Below are 25,184 nucleotides of genomic sequence, written 5' to 3' on the forward strand. Positions count from 1 at the left end.
AGAAGAAGAAATTAGGTAAGATTATGAAGGCTCCCTGGTTTAATTCCCAGCTTCGAGCTCTAAAACAGGCGTCAAGGCGTTTGGAAAACAGATGGCGATCATCAGGATTAGAGGAGTCTCACTTAACCTGGAAAGAAAGTTTAATTGTATACAAAAAAGCCTTACATACGGTAAGAACAGCTTATTATTTATCATTGATAGAGGAAAACAAAAACAACCCTCGGTTTCTTTTCAGCACTGTAGCCAGGCTTACTAGGAGCCGGAGCGCTGTGGAGCCATGTATTCCTTTCTCACTTAGCTGTGATGATTTCATATATTTTTTCAGGAATAAAATTGACACTATTAGAGATCAAATTCACAATACTCTTCCTTCTACCTATAATGTTGAGCCTGTTGTGGTCTCCGAAGCATCCTTAGAACCAGGATCTGACTTGTGTCTAAATAGTTTCTGTCCTGTCCAACCCTCTGAATTAACTAAAATAATAGCTTCATCTAAACCATCCACCTGTATCTTAGACCCTCTCCCAACGAGCCTCTTTAAGGACATTTTCCCTTTAATTAATACATCACTACTAAATCTTATCAATATGTCTTTAGTGACAGGATATGTACCACAATCATTTAAAACTGCTGTAATCAAGCCTTTACTTAAAAAGCAATCTCTGGATCCAGAGGTGATAGCAAATTATAGACCTATATCTAATCTCCCGTTTATGTCCAAAATTCTGGAGAAAATAGTTTCAGCTCAGCTACATGCCCACCTAAGCAGAAATAATTTATGCGAGGAGTTTCAGTCAGGATTTAGAGCTCATCATAGCACTGAGACAGCATTGGTGAAAGTTACTATTGACCTTCTTATGGCCTCAGACAAAGGATTTCTGTCCGTACTTATCTTGCTTGATCTTAGTGCTGCATTTGATATAGTCGATCATAACATTCTGTTACAAAGACTAGAACAGGTGATTGGAATTACAGGTACAGCGTTAAGCTGGTTTAAATCATATTTATCTGATAGACTTCAGTTCGTTCATGTAAATGACAAGTCCTCCTCCCAAACTACAGTAAGTCATGGAGTTCCTCAAGGTTCTGTACTTGGACCAATACTCTTCACGCTATATATGCTCCCTTTAGGCAAAATTATTAGACAGCATGGAATAAACTTTCATTGTTATGCAGATGATACTCAACTATACTTATCCTTTAAACCAGATGAAACAAATCAGCCCAATAGGCTACAAAATTGTCTCATAGACATAAAGACTTGGATGTCTAGAAATTTTCTCCTCTTGAACTCAGATAAGAACTTTGGAGTAATATTTGACCCTGACCTGTCCTTTGGTCCACATATTAAGCAGGTTACTAAAACAGCCTTCTTTCATTTACGTAATACAGCCAAAATTAGGGACATTCTGTCTCAGAGTGATGCAGAAAAACTGGTTCACGCTTTTGTTACTTCGAGACTAGATTACTGTAACTCTCTATTACTGGGCTATCCTAAATATGCCCTGAAAAAGCCTTCAGCTGATCCAGAATTCTGCAGCCAGAGTCCTGACCAGAACCAGCAGGAGAGATCATATTTCTCCAGTTTTAGCCTCTCTTCATTGGCTGCCTGTTAAATCTAGAATAGAATTTAAAATCCTTCTCCTTACATATAAAGCCCTCCACAGCCAGGCACCACTATATATCAAAGACCTCATAGTTCCTTATATACCAAGTAGAGTACTTCGTTCGCAGACTGCAGGCTTACTTGTGGTTCCTAGAGTCTCAAAGAGCCGAGCAGGAGGCAGAGCCTTTGGTTATCAGGCCCCTCTCTCATGGAATAAGCTCCCAGTTAGTGTTAGGGAAGCAGACACCCTCCCCACCTTTAAGACTAGGCTGAAGACTTATCTTTTTGATAAGTCCTATAGCTAGGGATGGTTAGCATCCCTTAGTTATGCTGCTATAGGTTTAGACTGCTGAGGGACATTTCCTGATACACTGAGCTTTTTTCTTTTTCTCTTTATCTCTCTCTTTTATCCCCCCCCCCCCCCATAACAGTGTTGCATCATTAACATGTATGTCTCCTGTCTCCGCAGGTCTCCCTGGCCGGGAGTAGCAGTTCCTGTTGTCTGTTGTCTTTCTGTCCTCTTCCCCCCACACAGCAGAGGCAGATGGGTGCCTGTCCTGAGCCGGGTTCTGCCGGAGGTTTCCTTCCTGTTAAAAGGGAGTTTTTTCCTTCCCACTGTCGCCAGTGTGCTTGCTCAGGATGGGAGATTGAGTTGGACTCAACTGTTTCCTTATATAGGCTGTTATGAATTGGCCTTCATTATGTTTTCCCCACTGTCTGTAAAGCGTCTTGAGATGGCATTGCCGTGATTTGACGCTATATAAATAAAGTTGAATTGAATTGAATTGAACTATATTTGCACAGATACAGAAAGGATATTGATGTCACCTGCTCATTTTGTGATCACTCAAATGAAGACATGATCTATTCCGGTCCTGTGATTTATCCGATGTATTCTGGCAAAATATGTGTACATTTATTTTCTTTTTATTTACATTTCCCAAAAAATTGATTTTGACTTCACTCTTGTATATGAAGATGTATTGTTTGACTTTCATTTCCTTTAACCCTGCCAAATCAGATCAATATTTTATAAACAATCTAATTTTGTTGCTGGCAAAATACCATGTCCATAAATGTAAATTCTCAAACAAAAAACCCTTTTTTAATCTTTACAAAAGAACTCAAACAATACCTCACAACAATAAAACATTCTAAAAATGAATAAACTTTTAAAATCACTGATTCATGTCTGTTATTCAACATTTATTGAAAAGCATATATTCCTTTGTACTCCATACTCTCTGATCCCCTATCATTGTCCCTGTTCATGTTTTGAACTGCATTCATATCTTGTAATGTCCTGTTGTCAATAAAGTTTTGCTTAAAAAAAACAGCATTATGAGACATAATGGAAACATTTAGCTGATGCCAGTGGTTTTATATACAACAGGAAAATTACAAATATTTGGAAGCATATAATTTATAGAAAAAAAAATAGTGAATTTAAAGCAAAGGGACTAGGAGTGGGACAATCGAATCGAAAAATAGGAAATCGGGATTTTTTTCTTTACAATTTTTAAAATCAAAGTTTTTGTTAAAAAATCTTTAAAAAAAAAAAAAAAAAAAGCGACCCCCCCCCCCCCAAATGAATAAAATGAATGCACTATCAAATTTTTGTCCTTTTTATTGTTTGTAATGGATCTTTATACTTGTTTTCTTGGGCAATATAGCAGCAGAATGATGGTCTGCAACTGCATTGTTTTTTTTAATGAAATTCAAATGAATTTCTTCATTTCAAGTCATTGAAATGAAGAAAAATGATGAGGAAAAAGTTTTATACATTATTTTTTGTCTTTAAACGACAAAAAATCCGCAATATCGGAAAATTGTAAGAAACGCAATTTAAATCGAATCGGCACCCAAAAAAATCGGAATCGAATCGAATTGGGACAAAAGCATATCATCACACCCCTAAAAAGTGACATTATTTTCAATGCTTTACTGTTGGAGGAAGAAGATAGAGTGCCAATATATAGTTTTACTAATTTGATGAAGCTGATGTATTATCTTAGTAACTTTGCATTTATGGATATAAAATTTGGCTAATATCAGGATAAGATTGCACAAAAAGAGTTGGTCAGCTCTTTCCTTCTTATACAGTGTAAACCCAAATAACACATCTTTAAAGTACAGTTCAAAATTATTCTGTACATTGTCCACAACAAAGCGGCAAATGCCTTTCCACTGAGGTCTGGTGTGTTCCCAGCTCCAAAATAGGTGAAATATCGTTTCTGGTTGAGTATTGCAGAAGGTGCAGGTAACGTCAATGTCCTTTTTATATTTTATTAGATGAATGATTTTACTGGGTAACAGTGATGAATGATTTTAAAGGAAACTTCGCTTACTTTATTAGTTAAGAAGAATTTGTTGGGAAGAGTCCATGTTTCGTTCCAGCTCACTCCATTTTCTTCTTCTTCTGTTAGTATTATTATTGTTTTATTGTGGTCATTTACATGCAAGGCCGGATTATCCAATGGTCATTATGAGCACAGGCCCAGGGGCCCACGCCCACTGGGGGCCCACGTAGGGCAAATGCCACCAGTTTGGACATTGAAGAAAATGTACATAAAAGCCAGATAGTTACACCACAGTGTCTAGTGTGTTGCTACTGGTACCACTAGCTGTTAGATGTTAGAAATGATGTTTCACAGTGTATAATTCACAATTTTTTTTTTACAATGTTATGGTGTGGATTGGGGCCCCTGGAACACTCTGGGCCCAGGGACCTGTACACTTTTAATCCGGCCCTGTTTACATGCATGAACAAAAATATGTAATTATATTACTATTTTATTTACCATGTCAGTGTATTTGTATTTATTATACATTATGTGGTAAAATATGTGGGAAAAATACCTTAAATCTATCTGGAGTTTTATGGATGAAAATATCCCGGAAGTTGTTGTTTTTGCCGACTCGCTTTACTTCCTTTCGTGATTCTGCGTGGACACGTGTTTGCCAAGTCACTAGAGATTTCATGCCATTTTACTTTAATTTATTCTCATTTTTTGTATTACAGAAACTATTTTTGGTGCGTCTATAGAGCTGCTAGAGTTACTGGACGCTTGCCACCATGTTTAACAGTGGAGAAGTGTTAGCATGTGTGCTACTTTAGCGTTAGCTTAGCCGCCGGACATGTCGCCTCCCACGGACCACTGAGGATCAGAAACACGTCGTTTCACCACTGTTACGTTACAGGCAGGAGATTAGAAGGAGTAACATGGATTATGAATTTCCTCGGCAACTTTTCCCATCGTTTTATGACTGCGGGCCACCGGACTCGGTCCTGAAAAGCGGTTCTGGAAGCTGGGGGTCGTATGACGGCGTGTTGCCTCAGGTGGGTCCGCAACGTGGACACTGGTTCAACGCCACGCGGGAGATTGTTTAAAAAGCCACATTTATGATATGTTAAAACGGCTTTTTATTACGTTTTTTCTAAGTTACATATGTAAGAGACAGTAACGTCTTAAAACCACTGTGGACAGCAGACCTGGGGTGTCCAGATCCTGCAGGTTTTCCATACATCCCTCCTCCAACACACTCGAGTTAATCTGTCATTGTGTGGAAATGGATGGTTTAAATGTGAGTCAGGTGTGTTGGAGCAGGGACACGTGACACAACTCTCCAGGTCTCCACAGCATTCAGTGGAATTTAAACTTAATTAAAAATAATAAATACTTTTTCAAAGGTTGCAATAAAATATAGCAGTAATATAAACAGATAAACCATTTATATAAAAATAACCTAGTTAGATGTCTGCACTGTGATTTAACCCTTTATAGGGCACTCAATGAAATACCTTCAATTTAGAAATTTTAACCTAAAATGATCCTTCTGGTATGAACCAAGACCTCCATTCTGTTGTTACATTAAGAAAAGAAAATAGTTTCATGCTGAATATGACAGGAAACAAAGCGATCAAAAATAGTCACTTGCCCCATAAAGGGTTAAACACAGCCCTAGATCTTTATTATTCCCCTGACAAGCTTTTTTTTAAAAATCAGCTTGAAGCAAAAACAAAAATCTATAATTTGCGATCAAATGGTGGGGTCTCTGCCGTTGTCTTCCATAATTCCTGCTTGGACCCCTGTTTACATGCATAAACAAATGTATGTGAATGTTTACTGTTTACCATGTCAGTGAATTTGATTTATTGTACATTTATTTGGTAAAATTTATGGGGGAAAAACCTAAAATGTAGCTGAAGTTTTATGAATGAAAAAAGGTCCAAAATTCCTGGTCTACATCTACATGTCTGTGATGGGAGTTTTACACAGAAGGAAGCTCAAGTCCTTCAGATTTCAGTAAAAATACACTTTTATCCTGACCTGAATGTTGTCAGAAGAATAGAATACAGTAGAACAGCCTTTATTGTCATTGTACCAGACTATACAGCGAGATGGAGCGGCTTCTCCCTTCTGCAAAACAGGCGAGCATTAACACAACTAGATCGAATTAAAACAAACAACCCATAACAATATCTTAATTTAAAAAAAAACCCAACAAAGTTATATTATAAAGAAGCTAAATCTGTGGTGAAGAATGTAAAAGTGAGAAGAAGGTGGACATGTGATGTTGTTGCATGTTGCTCAGATAAAAAGTTCTGATGTGATGTGGTTTCAGGCTGGTTCTGGTCCGCTCTCCAGTTGGACTTTCACTTCCAGACATCAGATTAAAGGGGAGACGTGGCGCCACACTGAGCCTGTCCCAGTCCCCTTCCTGTCCCCCAGAAACGGTGAGTCGGGTTTGTTTTCCAGACAGACGGTGACCCGATGGAGCAGGCTTCACACGTCATGACACGGCCTGTTTATGAAGTGATGAGGAGGATCGTGTAAAGCATCAACAAGGCAACAAGTTTCAGATCAAAACCTCGATCACAGATTCTTCCCTGAGAATTTCCCCGAGCCAATCCGACGGAAACATTTCAGCATTTCCAGTAAAACATCTGAAATTCCAGTTAATTTTAGAGGAATTGTTGGATAGATTTCACCATAATTCAGGATGTAACGTATGAAAAGGCTGATGAAGCCGTCAGCTCCTCTGACCAGGTACGTAGGAGTCGTAGCCGAGTGGCCGGATGCTCTCGTGTTTATAAAGGTGGGCTTGAGTCCACAGAGCAAGACCTGACATCATTCCAACAACCAGAGTCCTGGGAGCTGGAGGGTCCTCCTCAGTATCTCAGCTGTTCCCAGGACTGGTCTCTTCTAGACGTAGTTGTCTGATGTTTCTCCAGGTATCTGTTGGAGCCACTTCTCCAGTGTGGGGGACACGGCCCCCAGTGCTCCCATCACTACCGGTACTACTGTTGCTTTCACCCTCCAGGCCTTCTCCAGGTCTTCCTTGAGGCCTTGGTACTTCTCCAGTTTCTCCTTTTTCCTGATATTTCCATCATTGGGGATGGATCCATCGATCACTACGGCTTTCCTCTGCTGCTTCTCCATGATCACTATGTCCGCTTGGTTGGCCACCACCATTTTATCTGTCTGGATCTGGAAGTCCCAGAGGATCTTAGTCCTCTCATTCTCCACCACCTTGGGGGAAGTTTCCCACTGGGACTTGGGGGTCTCCAGTCCATATTCTACACAGATGTTCCTGAACACTATGCCGGCTACTTGGTTAAGGCGCTCCGTGTATTCTTTGCCTGCCAGTATTTTTCACCCTGCTGTGAGTTGCTGGATTGTTTCTTATTCCACAGAAGCACAATTATTAATTATTATAACTAAAATAAATAATAAATAAATATAAAATAATAAATTAAATAAATAAATATAAAATAATAAATTAAATAAATAAATATAAAATAACAAATTAAATAAATATAAAATTGATACTATTAAATTAATAAATAATTTAAAATAAATAAACATAATAAAATATAATTGTTAAAAGGAAGAAAAAAATAATCTAAAATAAATGGTGAATAAAAAAATAGCTACTATTAGATAAATATTTAATATAATAAAATAAATTAATAAAATATATTAATTGTTATAGGGGAGAAATAAATAATTAAAAATAAATAGTGAATATAAAAATGGCTACGATTAAATAAATAATGAATTTTAAATAAATAAATAAAAATAATAAAATATATTAATTGTTATAGGGGAGAAATAAATAATTGGAAAAAATAGAGAATATAAAAATTGCTACTATTAAATAAATAAATAATTTTAAATAAAAATAATAAAATATAATTGTTAAAGGGGAGAAATAAATAATAAATAATTTAAAATAAGTACTGAAGATAAAAATTGCTACTATTAGATAAATAATAAATTTTAAATAAATAAATGAAAAACCTAAAAATAATAAAATATATTAATTGTTATGGGGAGAAATAAATAATTTAAAATAAATAAATAGTAAATGTAAAAATTGCTACTATTAAAAAAAAAAAAAAAAAAAAGGATTTTAAATAAATAAATAAAAATAATAAAAAATATTAATCGTTATAGGAGAGAAATAATCGACATTCTGTAACTTTTTCTGCTGAATTTTTTTATCCATTCATAAATCCATGTTTCTTCTCTTTTCTAGCTTTCCTCACACATGTGACCCCCCCGGATCCGCTGGACTTCACAGAACATGTAAGACGACGGTTTAACCTGCTAACCTGAAGCAGCGTGTTTAGATTACCGTCTCGTATGAGCAGTGGTTTGTTGTTGTTGTTGTTGTTGTTGTTGATGACTCTGATCTGTCGTCTGCGTTTTGGCCTTAGATGCAGAACTTCTTCCTGGATCACAGCCAAGACGCTTTTGGCTGCATGAGTGAGATTCTGGGTGAAAACTTTAACTTCAGAGACGGAGGCAGAGAGGTGACTGCAGGCCGCCGTCGGTCGGAATCTCTTCTGGTTTACAGCAGTGGATAAAGCTGTACTGGTAGACCAGTCAGACCAGTTCTTCTTCAGTCCACATGTCTGTCTTTGTTCCCTCCAGAAACACCGGCGCGGCTCTGTCTCCATGTGGCGGGTGAGGCGTTTCCTCCAGCTCCTGGATCGTAAAATGTGAGCGTGTTTCACGGAGGCGGAGCGGCGCTGCGCGGTAAAAACCAAACGCTTCGTGGCTTTTTTTCTGCCGCCATCATCTCGCTGTCGTCTCGCAGATGTTTCCGGACGCATCAGTCCCTGGCGATGTCCAGCTACTGCAGGCTGCTGTCGGACGTGGCGCCCGACATCCCGCCGCCGCTGCTGGGCTCTCTCCTGTACGAGGAGCTGGCGGAGCAGAGGGACCGCCTGCTGTTCTGTGAAGCGGCCACCGGGGGCGCTCTGGCTTACGTCCCGTTTGCAGAGCGAGGGAAGCGCGAGCCTCAGCGCGGCTGCCTCCTCCACCCCGCAGGACGCGGACTGGACCGCCTCGGTATCCTGCTGCTCAGCCCCAACTTCTCACCGCCGCTTTCTGCTCCTCCTGCTCCTTAATCAGAAGCTCAGAGTTCCACCAGGTGGACGTGCAGCGCCGCGGCGGAACCGTTTCCTGCGCGAGCGGCGGCGGCCGGCCAGTCAGCTTCCAGCTGAAAGCCGCCGTCAGGCAGATCAGCTGCTCCTCCCTCCTGGACGACTGTAGGAACACGGAGAACGTCCGCAGATCCGGGTTGGGATCTGGCTTTCAGCTGCGCTTTCTGCCTCCACAGGTTGTGTTGCCGTGCGGGCGGGTCACTTCTGTGGCGCGTGGCGGTTCAGTGAAAGGGACGAGCCGCGTCTTCTGCAGGTGGTGAACAGCGGCGAGGCGGCGAGCTGCGTCAGCGTCAGGTTGGTGGCTTCAGACGGCGAGGGAAGCCTTTAACTCGCTGCCTCTGATGAACGTCTCTGTTTGCAGTCCTCACGTTTTGGGAGAAGTTCTGGTGGCGAGTGAGAGCGGCGCTGCAAACCTGTGGACCGTGGGAAAAGGGTTCGTAGTGTCCGTCTGGTACGGTGGTTAGAGACCGGCGAGCGTTCAGCTTTAACCTGCCTGATGTTTCCCGTCAGGATGCAGAAGGTTCGGGTGGAGGACGGCAACCTGTACTTCAACGCCAACTCAGCGTGGAGGTGGTGCGAGTTCTCCGCTCATCCGAGAGTCGTGCTGTACGCCGACAGGACGGGGGCGGAGCTTACCGACATCCGGGTGAGTCCAGAGCGGGAGGATGCAGGTCAACAGAACCGCACACCATTCTTCTTCTTCTTTGATTTGCAACATGTAAACAACAGAACACCGGCTGCAACAATGACTCGGCTAACAGCAGCGGCGAGCGGTTTGCTTTCTGTCTGAAGATCCTCCTTGCTTTGGTCTCTTTTTTTAAACCTGTCCTGTCCAGCATCTCAGCAATCTGCCTCTGTCAAGGGGGACATCTCATGTATATAGCTGCCCTTGATAACCTGAATATTTTTATTATTATTTATTTATTTATTTATTTTTGCAATCATCGTCAGTATTGTTATGGCCGAGCGGGACCTGGCAGGGGACGAGGACAAAGAAGATGAAGGGAGAAAAAGAGAGAGAAAGAAAAGAAAGGCGTGTCTAAGCTGCTAAAGTTACAGTATTCACAAAACAAAATAAATTACTACAGAAATACAACAAGACATAAGTAGAATAGTGACAATATTCAAAAACAAACAAAAAATGCTTTGGTCTCTAATGGCAGAGAATGAAGAAGAGGGGAGGAAAAGACAGAAAAAGTAGCAGTGTGGGACTATTTCACACTGAAAAGGGCAGAAAACGTAGTGCAGTGTGTGTGTGCTGTAAAGCAGGTGTCAATGTTTCAGCACCTGAAAGGAAAACACCCCGACCCCCCCCACACACACACACCTCACCCCTCCAGGAGGAGATCCAGCTTTCTGATTTATATCAACAGCAGCAGCGGCTGTTAAAATGTACAGAGTTATAACCTGTGATGTTAGTCAGCAGTGACGAGGCATGGCGAGGTGTCGGCTGCTAACGCACGTTAACCGTCTGGTAATCCGTCCCTCATCTGTCTCTCCTGCACACACGCAGAGTCAAAGCGCATGTTTTAGGCAGCGTGTGGCGGAGCCTCTGTTCCTGCAACAAACTTTTATTCTGGATTAAACAGACACACTTTTAACAGGCGTGTCGTCCACCAAGACATCGGCTAGTTCTTCCTGTGGACATGTTTACATGTCACTCCTTCTTTCTACGTTAATTCTTCTTTTAATCTTTTAAAAGGCAGAATTTTGATGGTTGAGAATCGTTACACCACACAGCAAAATATCACATTTTAAAATATAATCGACAGAGTACTCGATTGCTCGTAGAAATAATCGACAGAGTACTCGATTACTCGTAGAAATAATCTACAGAGTACTCGATTACTCGTAGAAATAATCTACAGAGTACTCGATTACTCGTAGAAATAATAGACAGAGTACTCGATTACTCGTAGAAATAATAGACAGAGTACTCGATTACTCGTAGAAATAATCTACAGAGTACTCGATTACTCGTAGAAATAATCTACAGAGTACTCGACTACTCGTAGAAATAATCTACAGAGTACTCGACTACTCGTAGAAGTAATCGACAGAGTACTCGATTACTCGTAGAAATAAGACAGAGTACTCGATTACTCGTAGAAATAATCTACAGAGTACTCGACTACTCGTAGAAATAATAGACAGAGTACTCGACTACTCGTAGAAGTAATCGACAGAGTACTCGATTACTCGTAGAAGTAATCGACAGAGTACTCGATTACTCGTAGAAATAATCGACAGAGTACTCGATTACTCATAGAAGTAATCGACAGAGTACTCGATTACTCGTAGAAGTAATCGACAGAGTACTCGATTACTCGTAGAAATAATCGACAGAGTACTCGATTACTCATAGAAGTAATCGACAGAGTACTCGATTACTCGTAGAAATAATCTACAGAGTACTCGATTACTCGTAGAAGTAATCGACAGAATACTCGATTACTCGTAGAAGTAATCGACTCGATTCCAAAAGTACTGGATAGTTGCAGCTCTGAACAGGACTCAAACTATTCTTCTTCTTCTGTGATTTCCACGTTGGACTCCGGTATGAACAGACATTCATCCAGCTGGTTAGCAAACGTAGCCGGCGGCGGCGCGATCGGTGGAAACGTTCCTGGCGACGTGAAGAGCAGAGAGATGAAGAGCTGAAAGCTCATCCTCAGTCCTGTCTCCATGTTTACAGATCAGCTTTTTATTCTCTGGGATCAAACAGATTAAGTCCTGGATCTGCTTCTGGTCTGAACTGGTCCGTCTCCAGTCTCGCCACCAGTCCCTGACGTCGTTTTAACCGGGTTATTTATGCGAGACGCTGAGCTTTGCTGTTTTAAACTGGAAGAACTGGTTGTAAGTTACTGTCTGTCTGGAACCAGTTTGGTTGGAAAACCCAGTTAGCTGCTCAGCGACTCGACTGTCCCAGCAGATTTCTGCTGACAGCCGCTGTCGGCTCATTTAGCGGCTGATGGTTGCTATGGTTACGACCTGAATGGATTGGCACCAGCCTGATTCGATTCCTTTCCAGATATTTCCGTAAAACTGATCTCGTCTCGTTATTAAGACGATAAACAGTTTTTATAAAACACTGAGACGTTTACATGACCGTAACGTGTCAGTAATCAGATTACTGGAACAATCCGTCTACGTGAGCGACGTGAGAAATACAACGTGAGAGATGACGTGACGTCGCTTCCTGTTGTTTTGAAAAGGGCCGGCACGTGTTGAGCAGCGGCGCCGCCGGCTGATGTGGAGATGTAACCTTCTTACCACCAACCATTCAGCTGTAAATACGCTGAGTCATGCTGGAGTGGGGTTACTGGGGATAACTGGTGCAAGCCTGGAGTCTGGTGCTGGTTTGGACGTGGTTAGCGTGTTTTCTGTGTGTACGCCGGGGTCTCCCGGTGACTCCGCCTCCCTCCCACCAACCAAACGCGGTATGTAAGGTGGGTGTCGGTCTGTGTGTGTTGGCTCTGCGATGGACTGGCGACCTGTCCAGGCTACTGGGATAAACCCCAGCTTCCTGGAAGTGGAAAAACCGGAATAGAAAAAGACTGGAAACATTAAAATGATGAAAAACGTTTTTATTTCGGTATTAAAACCCAGTTTAGTCCCACTGGCTTACTGGTCCCCGTCTGCTTTCCTCGCCGGCTTCGCATCTTGTCACCGTTTAGGACGAAACGATCATTTCTGAACGGCGTACAGCGGGTCAGGTGCTCGCTCTGTGACGTGATGGAGACGGTTGAACTGGATCTTCTTACCTGTCCTGTCGTCTTCCTCCAGGTGAGTCCGACCTCTGGTCACACGCTGTTCCGCATCAGCAGCACGTCGGAGTGTCGGAGCGGAGAGAGGCTCATCCTGTCCAGGTATCTGGGAGACATTCACCCCTTCCATCACCTCGTCACCACTCAGGTACGGTCATACGAGCAGCGGCGGCTTGAGGCCCCGCCCCCATCCAAACGTCTCCTCCCACTACTGTACAAATGATTTAAATGGTGCAAAATTCTTATGAATTCAAATCGCTGACGTATAATTTGAACAAAGTTGCATCTGGTTTGTAGTAGGGGTGGGAAAATCAAATAAAAAAATCAGAAATCTGGATTTTTTTTTCTTCACAATTTTAAAATCGATTTCTTTTCTTTTTGTTAAAAATTTGATTTTTTCTTTTTTTTTGTTAAAAAAATCGATTTTCTTTTTTTTTTTTGTTAAAAAAAATCTATTTTTTTCCAAAAAAATTTTTTTTTTTAATTAATGCATTATAAAATTTTTGTCAATTGTATTGTTTGTATTATTGTATTGTAGTTGTTATTGATCTTTTTACTTGTCTTCTTCGGCGTTATAGCAGCAGAGTGATCGTCTGGCTGCTGGGTTGTTTTTTCCTCCTTGAAATGAAGAAAAATGATGAGCAAAAAATAAAGTTTTATACAACTTTTTTGTTTTTAATCTCCAAAAATCAGCAATATCGGAGAACTGTGAGATTCGCAATTTAAATCGAATCGGCACCGAAAAAAATCGGGATTGAATCGTGACAAAAGCATATCGTCACAGCCCTAGTTTGTAGTCTGCTAAGGTTTACTGAGAACTGGGAATATTTTAGGGCTGCAACTAACCATTATTTTAATGGTCGACTAATCTGTAAATAATTTTTTCAATTGGTCGCGATTATTTCTGTCACACCCGCTATCTGTACTTCCAGTTGATGCAGCTCTTTTTACAGGCTCCAGTATGTTTTATCGCGCACTCTTCATTTGCATGATTATCACCCAGATTTCACAACACAATGTTCTTTGGTAAAGTAGAATAACTCCTGAACCAGTTAAATATTGAATTTAAGCTTAACAGCTTACTACGAATTTATTTTGAAACAAACAAACATATCTATAATGTCACATCCAAACTACAGAATTTGCCTCAAAAAGAAAAGAAAAACAAAATATTTTAATTGTACAATCGAGTTATTTTCTCCCCGTTTCGTAATTTATTTTATTCCATTTTTACAAATCCCATTAAAATACACCAAATATACCACCAAAAATACACTAAAATACACCAATAGGTACATTATATACTTGTAAAAATTTGGACTCCCTAGAAACTGTCTTTAGCTTATAAATGGGAGCCTAGACCTAACAATTTATCATAGTCATATAATAGAAAAACAATCCCACAATTTCCACCCCAACCCCCTGTTATCTCCACCGATCCCCAGATTTCCTCAGGTCCACAGATACAAGACGTCAACACAGGTATTGGCACAAAGAAAACATATATATATATATATATATATATATATATACACAATAGTTACACTAAAAGTGAGTTACGTCGTTTAATCCTCAACTAATCTGGGAAACTTTCGGGAAAATTACAATCTGGGAAGATGCGGCAAAGACCCCATAAAAAGCTGGAGTTTCTGGGCAGAAACAGGATATTTGACAAAACTACGTAACTACTCGGTAATGCTAACTTACGCATCTGGAATGCTAGCAGTAACTAACTGTCGTGCTGCCGTGGTTTGTCAACGCGTGGCAGACGACACATTTCACCTTTTCACCAGGTTGTTCAGCTGGAAAAACTCCCAAACTTTTGAAGCACGAGGTCTAAAGCCGTTTTCTTCTTTGATTGACAGGTACCCGATCTCCTGCTTCAAGTAAGAAGAATGTAGAACAACCGCAGTTTTTAGCCGGTTAACAACGTGACTTAGCTTTAGCCTGCTTACCTCCGTTAGCTGGTTAGCTCCTGTTATCTCCTGTTATCTCCAGGTTAGCTCGGTTAGCTCTTAGCTACAGAACGCTCAGAGTTCGCTCGATGTCAATCATCCACCATGACGCTCACAGCCCCCCTCTCAGCTCCACCTCTTTGCCCATATTTGTATTTTCCGGGCGGGACAACACGCATGCCCCTGCCAAGATGGTGATGGTAGGAACCGCCCACCGAGCTTCAATTCAGCTCTTCAGAAATCTACGGGTGACGTCACGGAGGCTCCGCCCATCTTCTATATCCAGTCTATGGCTGCACCTCCATCACAGTCACACACACCCCAACCCCCCCACACACACACACACCAACACCTCCTAAAACACACACACAATTACCTGCAAAAAAGCCTGAAATAAATACCGGTTGCTGACATCACCCTGGTTTTACTTCCGATACCAACATCAGGGGGTCCTGATTTCGTCTATGTACAAAATAAAACGAGTCCCTGATGACCTGCGGGGGTTAAAACGCTCACGGAGCTCCAGGATGAGTTTCAGTCTGAAGTTAGATGTCGTGTTTTCTGTCATCCCAGCGTCTCTTTACAGGAAGCGCCGTTCTAACTGGTCTCCCTCTGTTTGTCCTTCAGTACTCGGCCTACATCATGGACGAGCGCTTCCCGTGCGTGCCCATGCTGAAGTACGGTCACATGATGCAGTCCCCACCCATGTTCTGTCACGTCATTCCAAGCGGCGCCTCCACATCAGGTACCAGTAAGGTCCTGCTGGGCTCCCACGGCTCCCAGGAAGTCACTCTGCTTCAGTACTCAGGTGAGAAGTCGGCCGGTCCGCCTGGAAGACGGGGAACATTCCGGATTTCTGATAACAGCCACAGTTTTTGTGTTCAGGAGGGAGAGCGGAGGCCTGTTCGAGCCAAGGTCCTCCTCAGGCTCTTCTCAGACCCAAAGAGAGTCTAAAGCACCTGTCAGTCCAGATCCCTCACCGTCGGGACACCGCCGCCAACAGGCTGTCTGCACCTGTCACAGGTAATGATAGACCAGCAGGGACATGTCAACACCGACACGCACCATCACACATAAACCTCCCTGATTGGACAGTTTGATTTGTTATCATCCAATCAGAAGTGGCCAGAAATCTGCATGTGCATCTGGTCCCAGTTAAACCAGGATGCGTTAAAGCCTGAGAACCAGTGATTATGATGTAACACCAGACCAGGAGAACATCTCTGGACGCTCCCTGCAGGTGTTAACGTCTAAAGTTTGGAAAGTTTCATCATAAAACAAGCGCATGAATTAATTAAAGTCTGTAAAACAAAAATGTTTTAACGCGTTCAAGACTAGAGATTCTTGTCCAAATAACCAGTTTCCTCACCGGAACAAACGGCATCCAGAACAATCACATGTCTAGGTTATTAAAAAAATAACTTCTGTGGATGTAAATCAGTTTTCATCTCAATGTGCAGTACGTTGTTTTTAAACCCGGGGTGTTCAACTCGGTCCTCAAGGTTTTCCATGCAGTCCTGCTCCAACACACGTGACTCCAAAGATTCAGTCACTGTGCAGAATTTCAGTTGGATCAGTTTAATGGAAGCCAGGTGTGTTGGAGCAGGGACACACTGAAAACCTGCAGGACAGCGGCTGGTAGTAATGTGCCATTTTGGCCACAAGGTGGCGCCATTTCACCACACTGTTTACCCACCACCAGGAGAAAACTGGAAGTTCAGACAGAAAACAGCGGAAAGCATCAGCTTTGTCGTCACGCTGAATCCGTTTGTTACACATGTAAAGCAAACAGCTGCCGTCCTCTGGAAGATGAAGGCTACAGACATGTTCATGTTTAGTTTGGAGAGAAAAAACAGAGACGTTGTCTGATTGAGCCGTAAATCGAGTGGAATGGACCGGATTACAGCAGTCATAAACAACCATCACATTATTACACATTATTATACTTTATTACACATTATTACACATTATTATACTTTATTACACATTATTACACATTATTATACTTTATTACACATTATTACACATTATTATACTTTATTACACATTATTACGAATTATTACACATTATTACACATTATTATACTTTATTACACATTATTATACTTTATTACACATTATTACGAATTATTACACATTATTACACAGTCAGGTGGAAATCCAAATGATATGATGGCCACAGTTTCCAAAGCAGCGCTCCACTGATCGGTGGGAGACAACCTCTGATGTGAGCATCACATGGTGATGCCAGGATGCTTTTTCTTAAAGCATCCTGGCACTGCGGCGGATCTCCGGCATGTCGAGATGTTGCTGAACATAAACAGAGGAAATGGACAGATTTGTGTTCTGCACAAAGGCTGACTCGCTCTTTCCTTCTTTTGATTTGTGAAATATTATTTTTTGCAGATCTCCTGAAGCCCATAAATAATTTTATGGGTTTTTTTTGGCATCCAGGTCCTGCTGGAAAACGTTGAGACCTGTAATATTCACATCCGAAGTGTTCTGGTCTTTTATGTTTTTATTTTCCTTTTTTTGGTTTTGTTTTCTCATTGCAACTCGACCCCATCAGACCAAGTCCTGGTTAGGATTGTTGTATTCAGACCGAGGACCAGGGGTGGGAAAATCCAATCAAAAAATAAAAAATTGGGATTTTTTTGCTTCATAATTTTAAAATAGATTTTTTTTGTTTAAAAAAAATCAATTTTTTTCAAATAAACAAAAATAATTCCTTATAAAATTTTTGTGATTTTTATTTTTATTGTTTTCATTGATTTTGACTCGTCTTCTTGGGCGTTTGGTCTGGCTACTGGGTTGTTTTTTCCTCGTTGAAATCAAGAAAAATGAATTCATTTATTCATTTATTTTGTTTTTAATCTACAAAAATCAATATGAAAGAATTGTGAGAATCGCAATTTAAATCAAATCGGCGCCCAAAAAGTCCGAATCGAATCGGGACAAAAGCGTATCGTCTGAGTACCATACTGGTCGACATCACTGGTTTTCTGGTTGTCTGATGAGCGGCTCAGAAACAGAAACAGATGGTGGATAATTTCATGACGAGTATCCAGGTGTCGTTCTGCCGCTGCTGTTTCCAGATTAATCCCTGATTTCTGTTTGACAGGTTTGACGTGCGTCCCGACGAAGCCAGGAGGCGTAGCGGGCCGCGAGGAGTGTCTGTGTGTTCTGCAGCTGACGGAGGCTGGAGACATCTTCTACCAGATCCTGGAGCGCGACCAGGCGGCTTCTGGAGCTCCGCCTGCAGACAGCGAGCAGGAACAAGCAGCCAATGATCTTCCAGCGTCTACGAGACGACTTGCAGAGCCTCCAGCGGCCTCTCAGGTCGTCTCCGAAACGGCGAGCGACGACGACGTCATCGGGCCGACTCAAGGTGTGAGCGGGAAGACGAGCGTCGCGGAAACACCAGAACGGGATCGACGACGTTCGAGCAGATTTTCCGTCTCCTCCGAGTCGGAGAGCAGACGGCGGCGGCGAGCGAGCCGGTCGGATGACGATGGTGACGGCGCCGGCATGCAGACACCAGGACATCTCAGCCCGGCGGTGTTTATGAAGTGGAAACGTTGGCTGCAGATCCTGACGGAGAGGAGCGGCGACAGGAATCCCCGCCGGCGCAGACCGCAGCATTTCCAAACCAAGGCTAAAGGTCTGTTGTGTCTGGCTGGGGGCGGAGCCAGAGGAGCGTCGCAGGACGACCGCGTGGAGAAGCTGAGGGAGACGTTGAAGTCGTGCATGTCTGGACGCTCGCTGTTGCTTCAACGCTCCGTCTGCGGCGCCCTCCCTGCTCCCGATCCGGTTCCTTGTCATTCGGTGAGCACGTCCTGGACGGACGCCCTGAGCCGCCGCCTCACCATCGCCTGGCAGGGTAAGGAGGCGTGGCAGGCGTGGTGGGAGGACCATCTGGGAATAAATGAAAAGGCCAAGACGGCGGCTCTGCGGAGGAAAAGGAGGAAGGAGAAGGAGGCGAGGCGTGCGGCAGGTCGGCGGTTGGAGCTGAGCGGAAGCTTCACGTCCGCCAGCGACCAGTCGGAGCCGGACGACTTCTCCAGTTCAGCAGGCTGGTCCACGGCTTCCAGCCAGGCGGCGTGGTCCGGCGCAGAGGACAGCGGCGTGCTGTCCCAGCTGGCCGTGGCTTTGGAGCACCGGGACTGGATGGACGCTCTGGTTGCCACGCCGACCGCTACACCTCAGAGCGTGAAACTCAAGCAAAGCGAGCCACAGACTCCCAGCAGGCTCTCCTCTTTCTCGTTCACCCAGACACTCCCCCCCGACAACACGCCGGCGCGTCAGAGGAGGAGCAAACGCACCGTCGAGGACTACCTCAGCACGCTGACATCCACTCAGGTAAGATCGCCACGGACTCAACAAGGCGAGTCGTTCCTCAGACACGATGCAACATGTTGTCATGAAGCTGCTGAACGTCCATGTTGAGAATCACACGTATGACAGGATGTTTGGAAGCAAACAGCTTTAATGTTAGGATGCTTTCCCATCAGGACAGTCCGCCAGATCCGGTCCGGTTGTAGGGGGGTGTATCCATGCGGACCGAGGTCGTTTTCACGCTGCAGTTTGGTCTAGGTCTGGGCGATTAATCTGGTTTTAATCTCAGTACGATCTGGGTTTCCATCGATGATAAAAATAAAAGGATGTGATTATTTCTCTCTGCAGTTTCCTCTCCTGCTGTCTTCAGCTGCTAATCGAGCGTCTCTGGCGTTGCAGCGCTGTGCTGTAAACTCCTCCCACAGCCGCTTTGCTTTCATTCAGACACTGTTGCCAACTTGGAGACTTTCTCGCTAAATCTGGAGACTTTTTTTGTTAAAAGCGACAAATCTAGCAACTTTTACTGGAGTTATTAGAGACTTTTCTGGTGTTTTGGCGACTGACTTGAAGGCACATATTGTTCTGCAGTTACTGTAAGGAAGGAGCAGCGGGAGCCTCTCCCGTCCTAAAGCACTCCCAGGCGGCCAGTCTCAGTCGGCTCCGGCTGCAGGTCAACGTAGAATAACTGCAGTAGGTTGTGGAAGTTCACCTAAACATAGTTTATACCATTGTCAGTGACAACTGGCTGCATTATTTTCCTATACATGGTTCGGCCAGTTAAACACTGTAATATCCCTCTGTTATGGGGCATTACCATAGCAACGCGTTAACCAGCTGGTTCAGATCAGCCGTCTTTTAACAGGTGAATGAGAGAAACGCGCTGCAGCCTGACAGCGGTTGTTTGGCATAAAACGTAAAATAGTTCCTATATAAGCTGGTTAAACAACTGGAACCGTGCATTAGACGGTTATAATGCACGACACGGAGTCTAGAACACCACGACGCGCAGCGTTGTTTATAAATACTGGATAATTGTGTTATATATAAATAATCGAGATCTCAATTTCAGTCAAAATAATCGTGATTATAATTTTGTCATAATCAAGCAGCCCTACTTTGGTCAAACGCGCCAAACCATTAGAATAATATCTCCCCATTTCCACCAGAGGTGGCGCTGCACTAGTATTTAGCAGAAGAGAGGACAAGACCGGCATGAAGAAGAAAACTCCACCTGCCAGTTAAACATGGAGACCAAACTATGGCTGTTTGGGGTTTTTATTGTGTCTTATGCAAGTATCCTGCAGAAATCCACTGCAACAATGGACGCAGTATGAACACCAGACGAGGCAGAGGACCCTTAACGCCATCACTATGGATTTACCCACAATGCAATGCTACGCCACATGCGTGAATCGACTTGTTTTGTAGTCTGCTTCCTGTATTTGGTCTAATTGAAACAAACTGAGACCTGCGTTTGTAGGTGGACCGAGTCGGCTTCTTTGGTCCGAATCAGAATTTATTTGGAGAAATTCACATTTCCCCAAACGAAGCGACTTTCCCAGCAAACGGACTCTGATTCGGATCAAAAAGGTTGATGTGAACACGTCCTAGGTCTCGACTGGAGCTGCGAGAGTAAAACGATCGAGTAAAACGATCAATAAAAACATTAAAAATAACAAATAAATTTATAATGGAATATTTTTATTTAGTGGGGGAAAAAAAAAATTTTTTTTAAACAAAAATATCAGCTTTAAAATTGTGAATTAAAAAATTCAGTTTTTCTATTTTTTTTATTCGATTCCCCGCCTCTAATAAAAGCAAAGAAGAATAACTGAAATACAGACATAAACCGGGTGAGAAGATGGCAGCTGAAAATTCCTGCTTGGAAAACTGCGTCAGTTCTCTGCAACGTCGTGAAGCCGCGTCTCGCCGTCGCCGGCTTCCTGCTGGTTCAGGAGACGCCACGCAGACGGGAAAACCATCTTGTCTTGATTTCTTCCTTTGGTTCAGACTCGGGGCGGCAAATCGAACCGAAAAATCAAATATCGTGATTTTTTTTGTTTTGCTTTCCAATTTTAAAATACATTTTTTTTGGTTAAAAAAAAATCTTTTGTTTTTTTCAAATGAATATAAATAATTCATTATAAATTTTTTTTTGTCATTTTTATTGTTTTTTTTTTTTTATCTTCTTGTTTTCTTGGGCATTATAGCAGCAGAATGATGGTCTGGATACTGGGTTGTTTTTTATCATTGAAATGAAGAAAAATGAAGAGCAAAAAATCATTTTATACTTTTTTTTGTTAGTTTTTAATCTACAAAAATCAGCGATATTGTAGAATTGTGAGAATCGCAATTTAAACCAAATCTGCACCAAAAAATTGGAACCAAATCGGAACAAATGTCTTCCGTCACAGCCTTAGTTCAGACACCGCACTCCGTTTTTTTTTCTGTCAAATTCCCCGACTGTCCGTGTTTTCCCACGTCGGACGTAGGGCTGGGCGATATTAAACTTTTAGTAATATCCCGATATTTTTATGCCATGTCACGATATATATCTCGATATTTACCTTAGCCTTGAATGAATTCTTTGGTGCATACAATCACATCAGTAAGATGATTTTGTGTCTCCATTAAAACATAATTGTTCAAACTGCATTAAGATATGCTGATTTTAAACATTCATGCCAAAAGGATGAAATTGTAACGAAGCAAACTGATCAAAACCGTATTTATTGAACAGTTAAAGCAGTGGCAGAAACATGTTATTTTAAAACAAAGTAAAGTGACTTTGCATGATGTAATAAATGTATGAAAATAGGTGCTTTAGGGGGGACTTTTCAAATGATGAACTATTATAAGGCTTTGCTTTATGGATACGTTTTTGAGTTGTCGTGTATTTTTTTGATCGCAGAGTTTAGCGTAGAAATCAGTCTTATAATCCAGGCAGAATGTCCTCGTATCGTCTCCAATAAACGGCTTCAGACAGTTTTTAATTCAGGATTTGATTCCCACTGCTTTCTGTACTTTCTAGAGACATGAGGAGCCAGATAAATATGCTTGTGTCACACACAGTGGATGAAGTAAGTGACAGAGGCTGTGAATGTAATCAAATAGAATTAATTATTTTTGCGTGACGTGAAAAACTTTGTAATTTACGTGCCACTCTGTAATCCAGAGCGGGATCAGTGGTGGATTTGGCTGTTCATTGTGACTGTAGGTGGAGTCGTGCAGGTGTCCTCTCTGCTCCTCTGACTGGCTGCAGCTGCAGCCGGAGCGACTGAGTGCTTTAGGACGGGGAGAGACTCTCGTTCTGACAATAACTTTACAATATGCGCTTTAAAGTCAGTCACCAAAACACCAGGAAAGTCTCCAATAACTCCAGTAAAAGTCGCTAGATTTGTCGCTTTTCACAAAAAAAGTCACCAGATTTAGCGAGTAAGTCACCAAGTTGGCAACAGTGGCTCCACGCTGCCTCTCATGACGTAGCACGTAGCTCACGTTATGTACGTAACGAGGTGCGCTTGCTTTAACTCTCTGTGCAAAGCGGTGCAGAGTCGAGGAGGAGGGAGGAAACCCCGCCCACAGCTAAAAACACCTGCGTGACAACAGGATACTTGAATATGACGAATATAGGCATTTTCTATATCGCACAGGGGACTAGCCACCATATCTGGAGTATATTTGATATATCGCCCAGCCCTAGTTCAGACGTCTGTGTCCTGGACGGCGTGGGGAAGCGGCGAGCAGGAGGCCTTCCGGCTGTCCTTTTTGTCCTCACATGGAGGTGTGAACCTTGGAAATAGTTGATCAGAAATGGAAAACCTTTTACTAACTGCAGGTTTCTTTTGGGATTTCCAGGATTTTCCATCACAGCAAGATTCCTACTTTCTGGAGATGGACAACTTCACAGACACGGCGCCGCCGTCGGCTTCCTCCGCTCTGATCCACAGCTCCCAGTCTCTCCAAGTCTCCATGTCCAGGGCTGCCGGTCCTTCATCGGGTCCCTCTCTGACCTTCTCCCAGTCTTCCCAAGGTCGGCAGGCGCCGTCGCAGTCATCGCAACCCAAGAAGAAGTCTCGCATGGGATTTTAATCTACTGAAGAGGATCTTTTGCAAATCTTTTCCTGGATTTATCATCGGATCTGTGTGAGACAGAACCACTGACCAGACTGGATCAGACCGAGGACGATGGCGCGAGGGATCGGGATTGGCTGCAGGCCGGCGTGGTAGGACCGAGATGAATGTGTTTTGTGGTCGTGTCTGTTCGTGTGGATGTTGGGATGGGTGGATTTCCACGCAGCTGTTTTTTTACATTCCTAACGAGGATTTAATCGACTGAAACCTGTTGCAGCCTGCGGTGAAACTTCTGCTTTTCTGACGTAAATGTGCCGTTTAATCGGCCGTCCGCTTGGACCCGACTGGAATGTCGGCGTTGCTTTCATGTGAATTATTTTCTGCTTTTCTAAACTAAACTGATGTTTCAATAAAACAAAAGAAACAAAACTTGGTTCTCATTGAAAAGCGAGACGCTAAAGCTCAGTGAAGTCCTGAGTGTCGGACTTCTGGACCTGAGTTTGGACTCGAGTCAGGCGGGGAGGGAGTTTCATCAGAGACGAGGAGGCGGCACCAGTCTGAGCTCCTCTGCAGGTCCATCAGCCTGCTGCTGATGAGCTGCAACAGTTTTCAGTCCGTTTCAGAAAAACTCACAAAGGTCACAGAAATAACTTAAATCTGACTAAAGTTATAATAAAGAAAAATTCTGTGTAATTCAACCAATAATTCTCAGATGTTGCTTTTCAGCCAGGCGTCGACAGAATTATGTAAAAAATAAATTCAACTTAATTTATTAAGCCCTGTAAAACAACCAGAGTGGAAATGAAGTGCTGGACACCATCAGCCAAAATAACAACAGAATAAAACAATTAAAAGGTAAATAAACAAAATAAAACTGTTAAAAGGTAAATAAACAGGATAAAACAGTTAAAAAGTAAATAAACAGAATAAAACAGTTAAAAGGTAAATAAACAAAATAAAACAATTAAAAGGTAAATAAACAAAATAAAACAATTAAAAGGTAAATAAACAAAATAAAACAATTAAAAGGTAAATAAACAAAATAAAACAGTTAAAAGGTAAATAAACAAAATAAAACAGTGAAAAGATAAATAAACAATAAAACAATTAAAAGGTAAATAAACAGAATAAAACAGTTAAAAGGTAAATAAACAGAATAAAACAGTCAAAAGGTAAATAAATAGAATAAAACAGTCAAAAGGTAAATAAATAGAATAAAACAGTTAAACGGTAAATAAACAATAAAACAGTTAAAAGGTAAATAAACAGAATAAAACAATTAAAGGGTAAATAAACAATAAAACAGTTATAAGGTAAATAAACAGAATAAAACAGTCAAAAGGTAAACAGAATAAAACAGTTAAACGGTAAATAAACAAAATAAAACAATTAAAAGGTAAATAAACAAAATAAAACAATTAAAAGGTAAATAAACAAAATAAAACAGTTAAAAGGTAAATAAACAGAATAAAACAGTCAAAAGGTAAATAAATAGAATAAAACAGTCAAAAGGTAAATAAACAGAATAAAACAGTTAAACGGTAAATAAACAATAAAACAGTTAAAAGGTAAATAAACAGAATAAAACAATTAAAAGGTAAATAAACAGAATAAAACAGTTAAAAGGTAAATAAACAGAATAAAACAGTCAAAAGGTAAATAAACAGAATAAAACAGTCAAAAGGTAAATAAACAGAATAAAACAGTTAAAAGGTAAATAAACAATAAAACAGTTAAAAGGTAAATAAACAGAATGAAACAGTTAAAAGGTAAATAAACAGAATAAAACAGTTAAAAGGTAAATAAACAGAATAAAACAGTTAAACGGTAAATAAACAATAAAACAGTCAAAAGGTAAATAAACAGAATGAAACAGTCAAAAGGTAAATAAACAGAATAAAACAGTTAAACGGTAAATAAACAATAAAACAGTTAAAAGGTAAATAAACAGAATAAAACAGTTAAAAGGTAAATAAACAGAATAAAACAGT

The 25,184-nt window shown here is 41.6% G+C and overlaps 1 protein-coding gene across 1 annotated transcript; it reads left to right on the forward strand.

Moving 5' to 3' along the window:
• Positions 1-4,571: 4,571 nt before the first annotated feature.
• Positions 4,572-23,956, forward strand: taf1c (TATA-box binding protein associated factor, RNA polymerase I subunit C). The gene is made up of 15 exons (XM_079256813.1): positions 4,572-4,946; positions 6,233-6,344; positions 8,150-8,199; positions 8,331-8,426; positions 8,548-8,615; positions 8,714-8,967; positions 9,039-9,167; positions 9,239-9,356; positions 9,424-9,495; positions 9,573-9,708; positions 12,849-12,977; positions 15,412-15,592; positions 15,670-15,807; positions 17,906-19,143; positions 22,978-23,956. Exons 1-15 carry the CDS (start codon positions 4,830-4,832, stop codon positions 23,209-23,211), a joined length of 3,072 nt encoding a protein of 1,023 aa, XP_079112939.1. The 5' UTR covers positions 4,572-4,829; the 3' UTR covers positions 23,212-23,956.
• The last annotated feature ends 1,228 nt before the right edge of the window (positions 23,957-25,184 follow it).

Source organism: Telmatherina bonti, assembly GCF_933228915.1.
Source record: "Telmatherina bonti genome assembly, chromosome: 17".
In the NCBI taxonomy this organism is placed as follows: Eukaryota; Metazoa; Chordata; class Actinopteri; order Atheriniformes; family Telmatherinidae; genus Telmatherina; species Telmatherina bonti.

Coding starts and splice junctions, on each gene's coding strand:
- taf1c (XM_079256813.1), top strand. CDS start 4,830: ATGGATTATGAATTTCCTCGGCAACTTTTCCCATCGTTTTATGACTGC. Junction 4,947..6,232: donor ATGACGGCGTGTTGCCTCAG/GTGGGTCCGCAA, acceptor ATGTGGTTTCAG/GCTGGTTCTGGTCCGCTCTC. Junction 12,978..15,411: donor ATCACCTCGTCACCACTCAG/GTACGGTCATAC, acceptor TTTGTCCTTCAG/TACTCGGCCTACATCATGGA.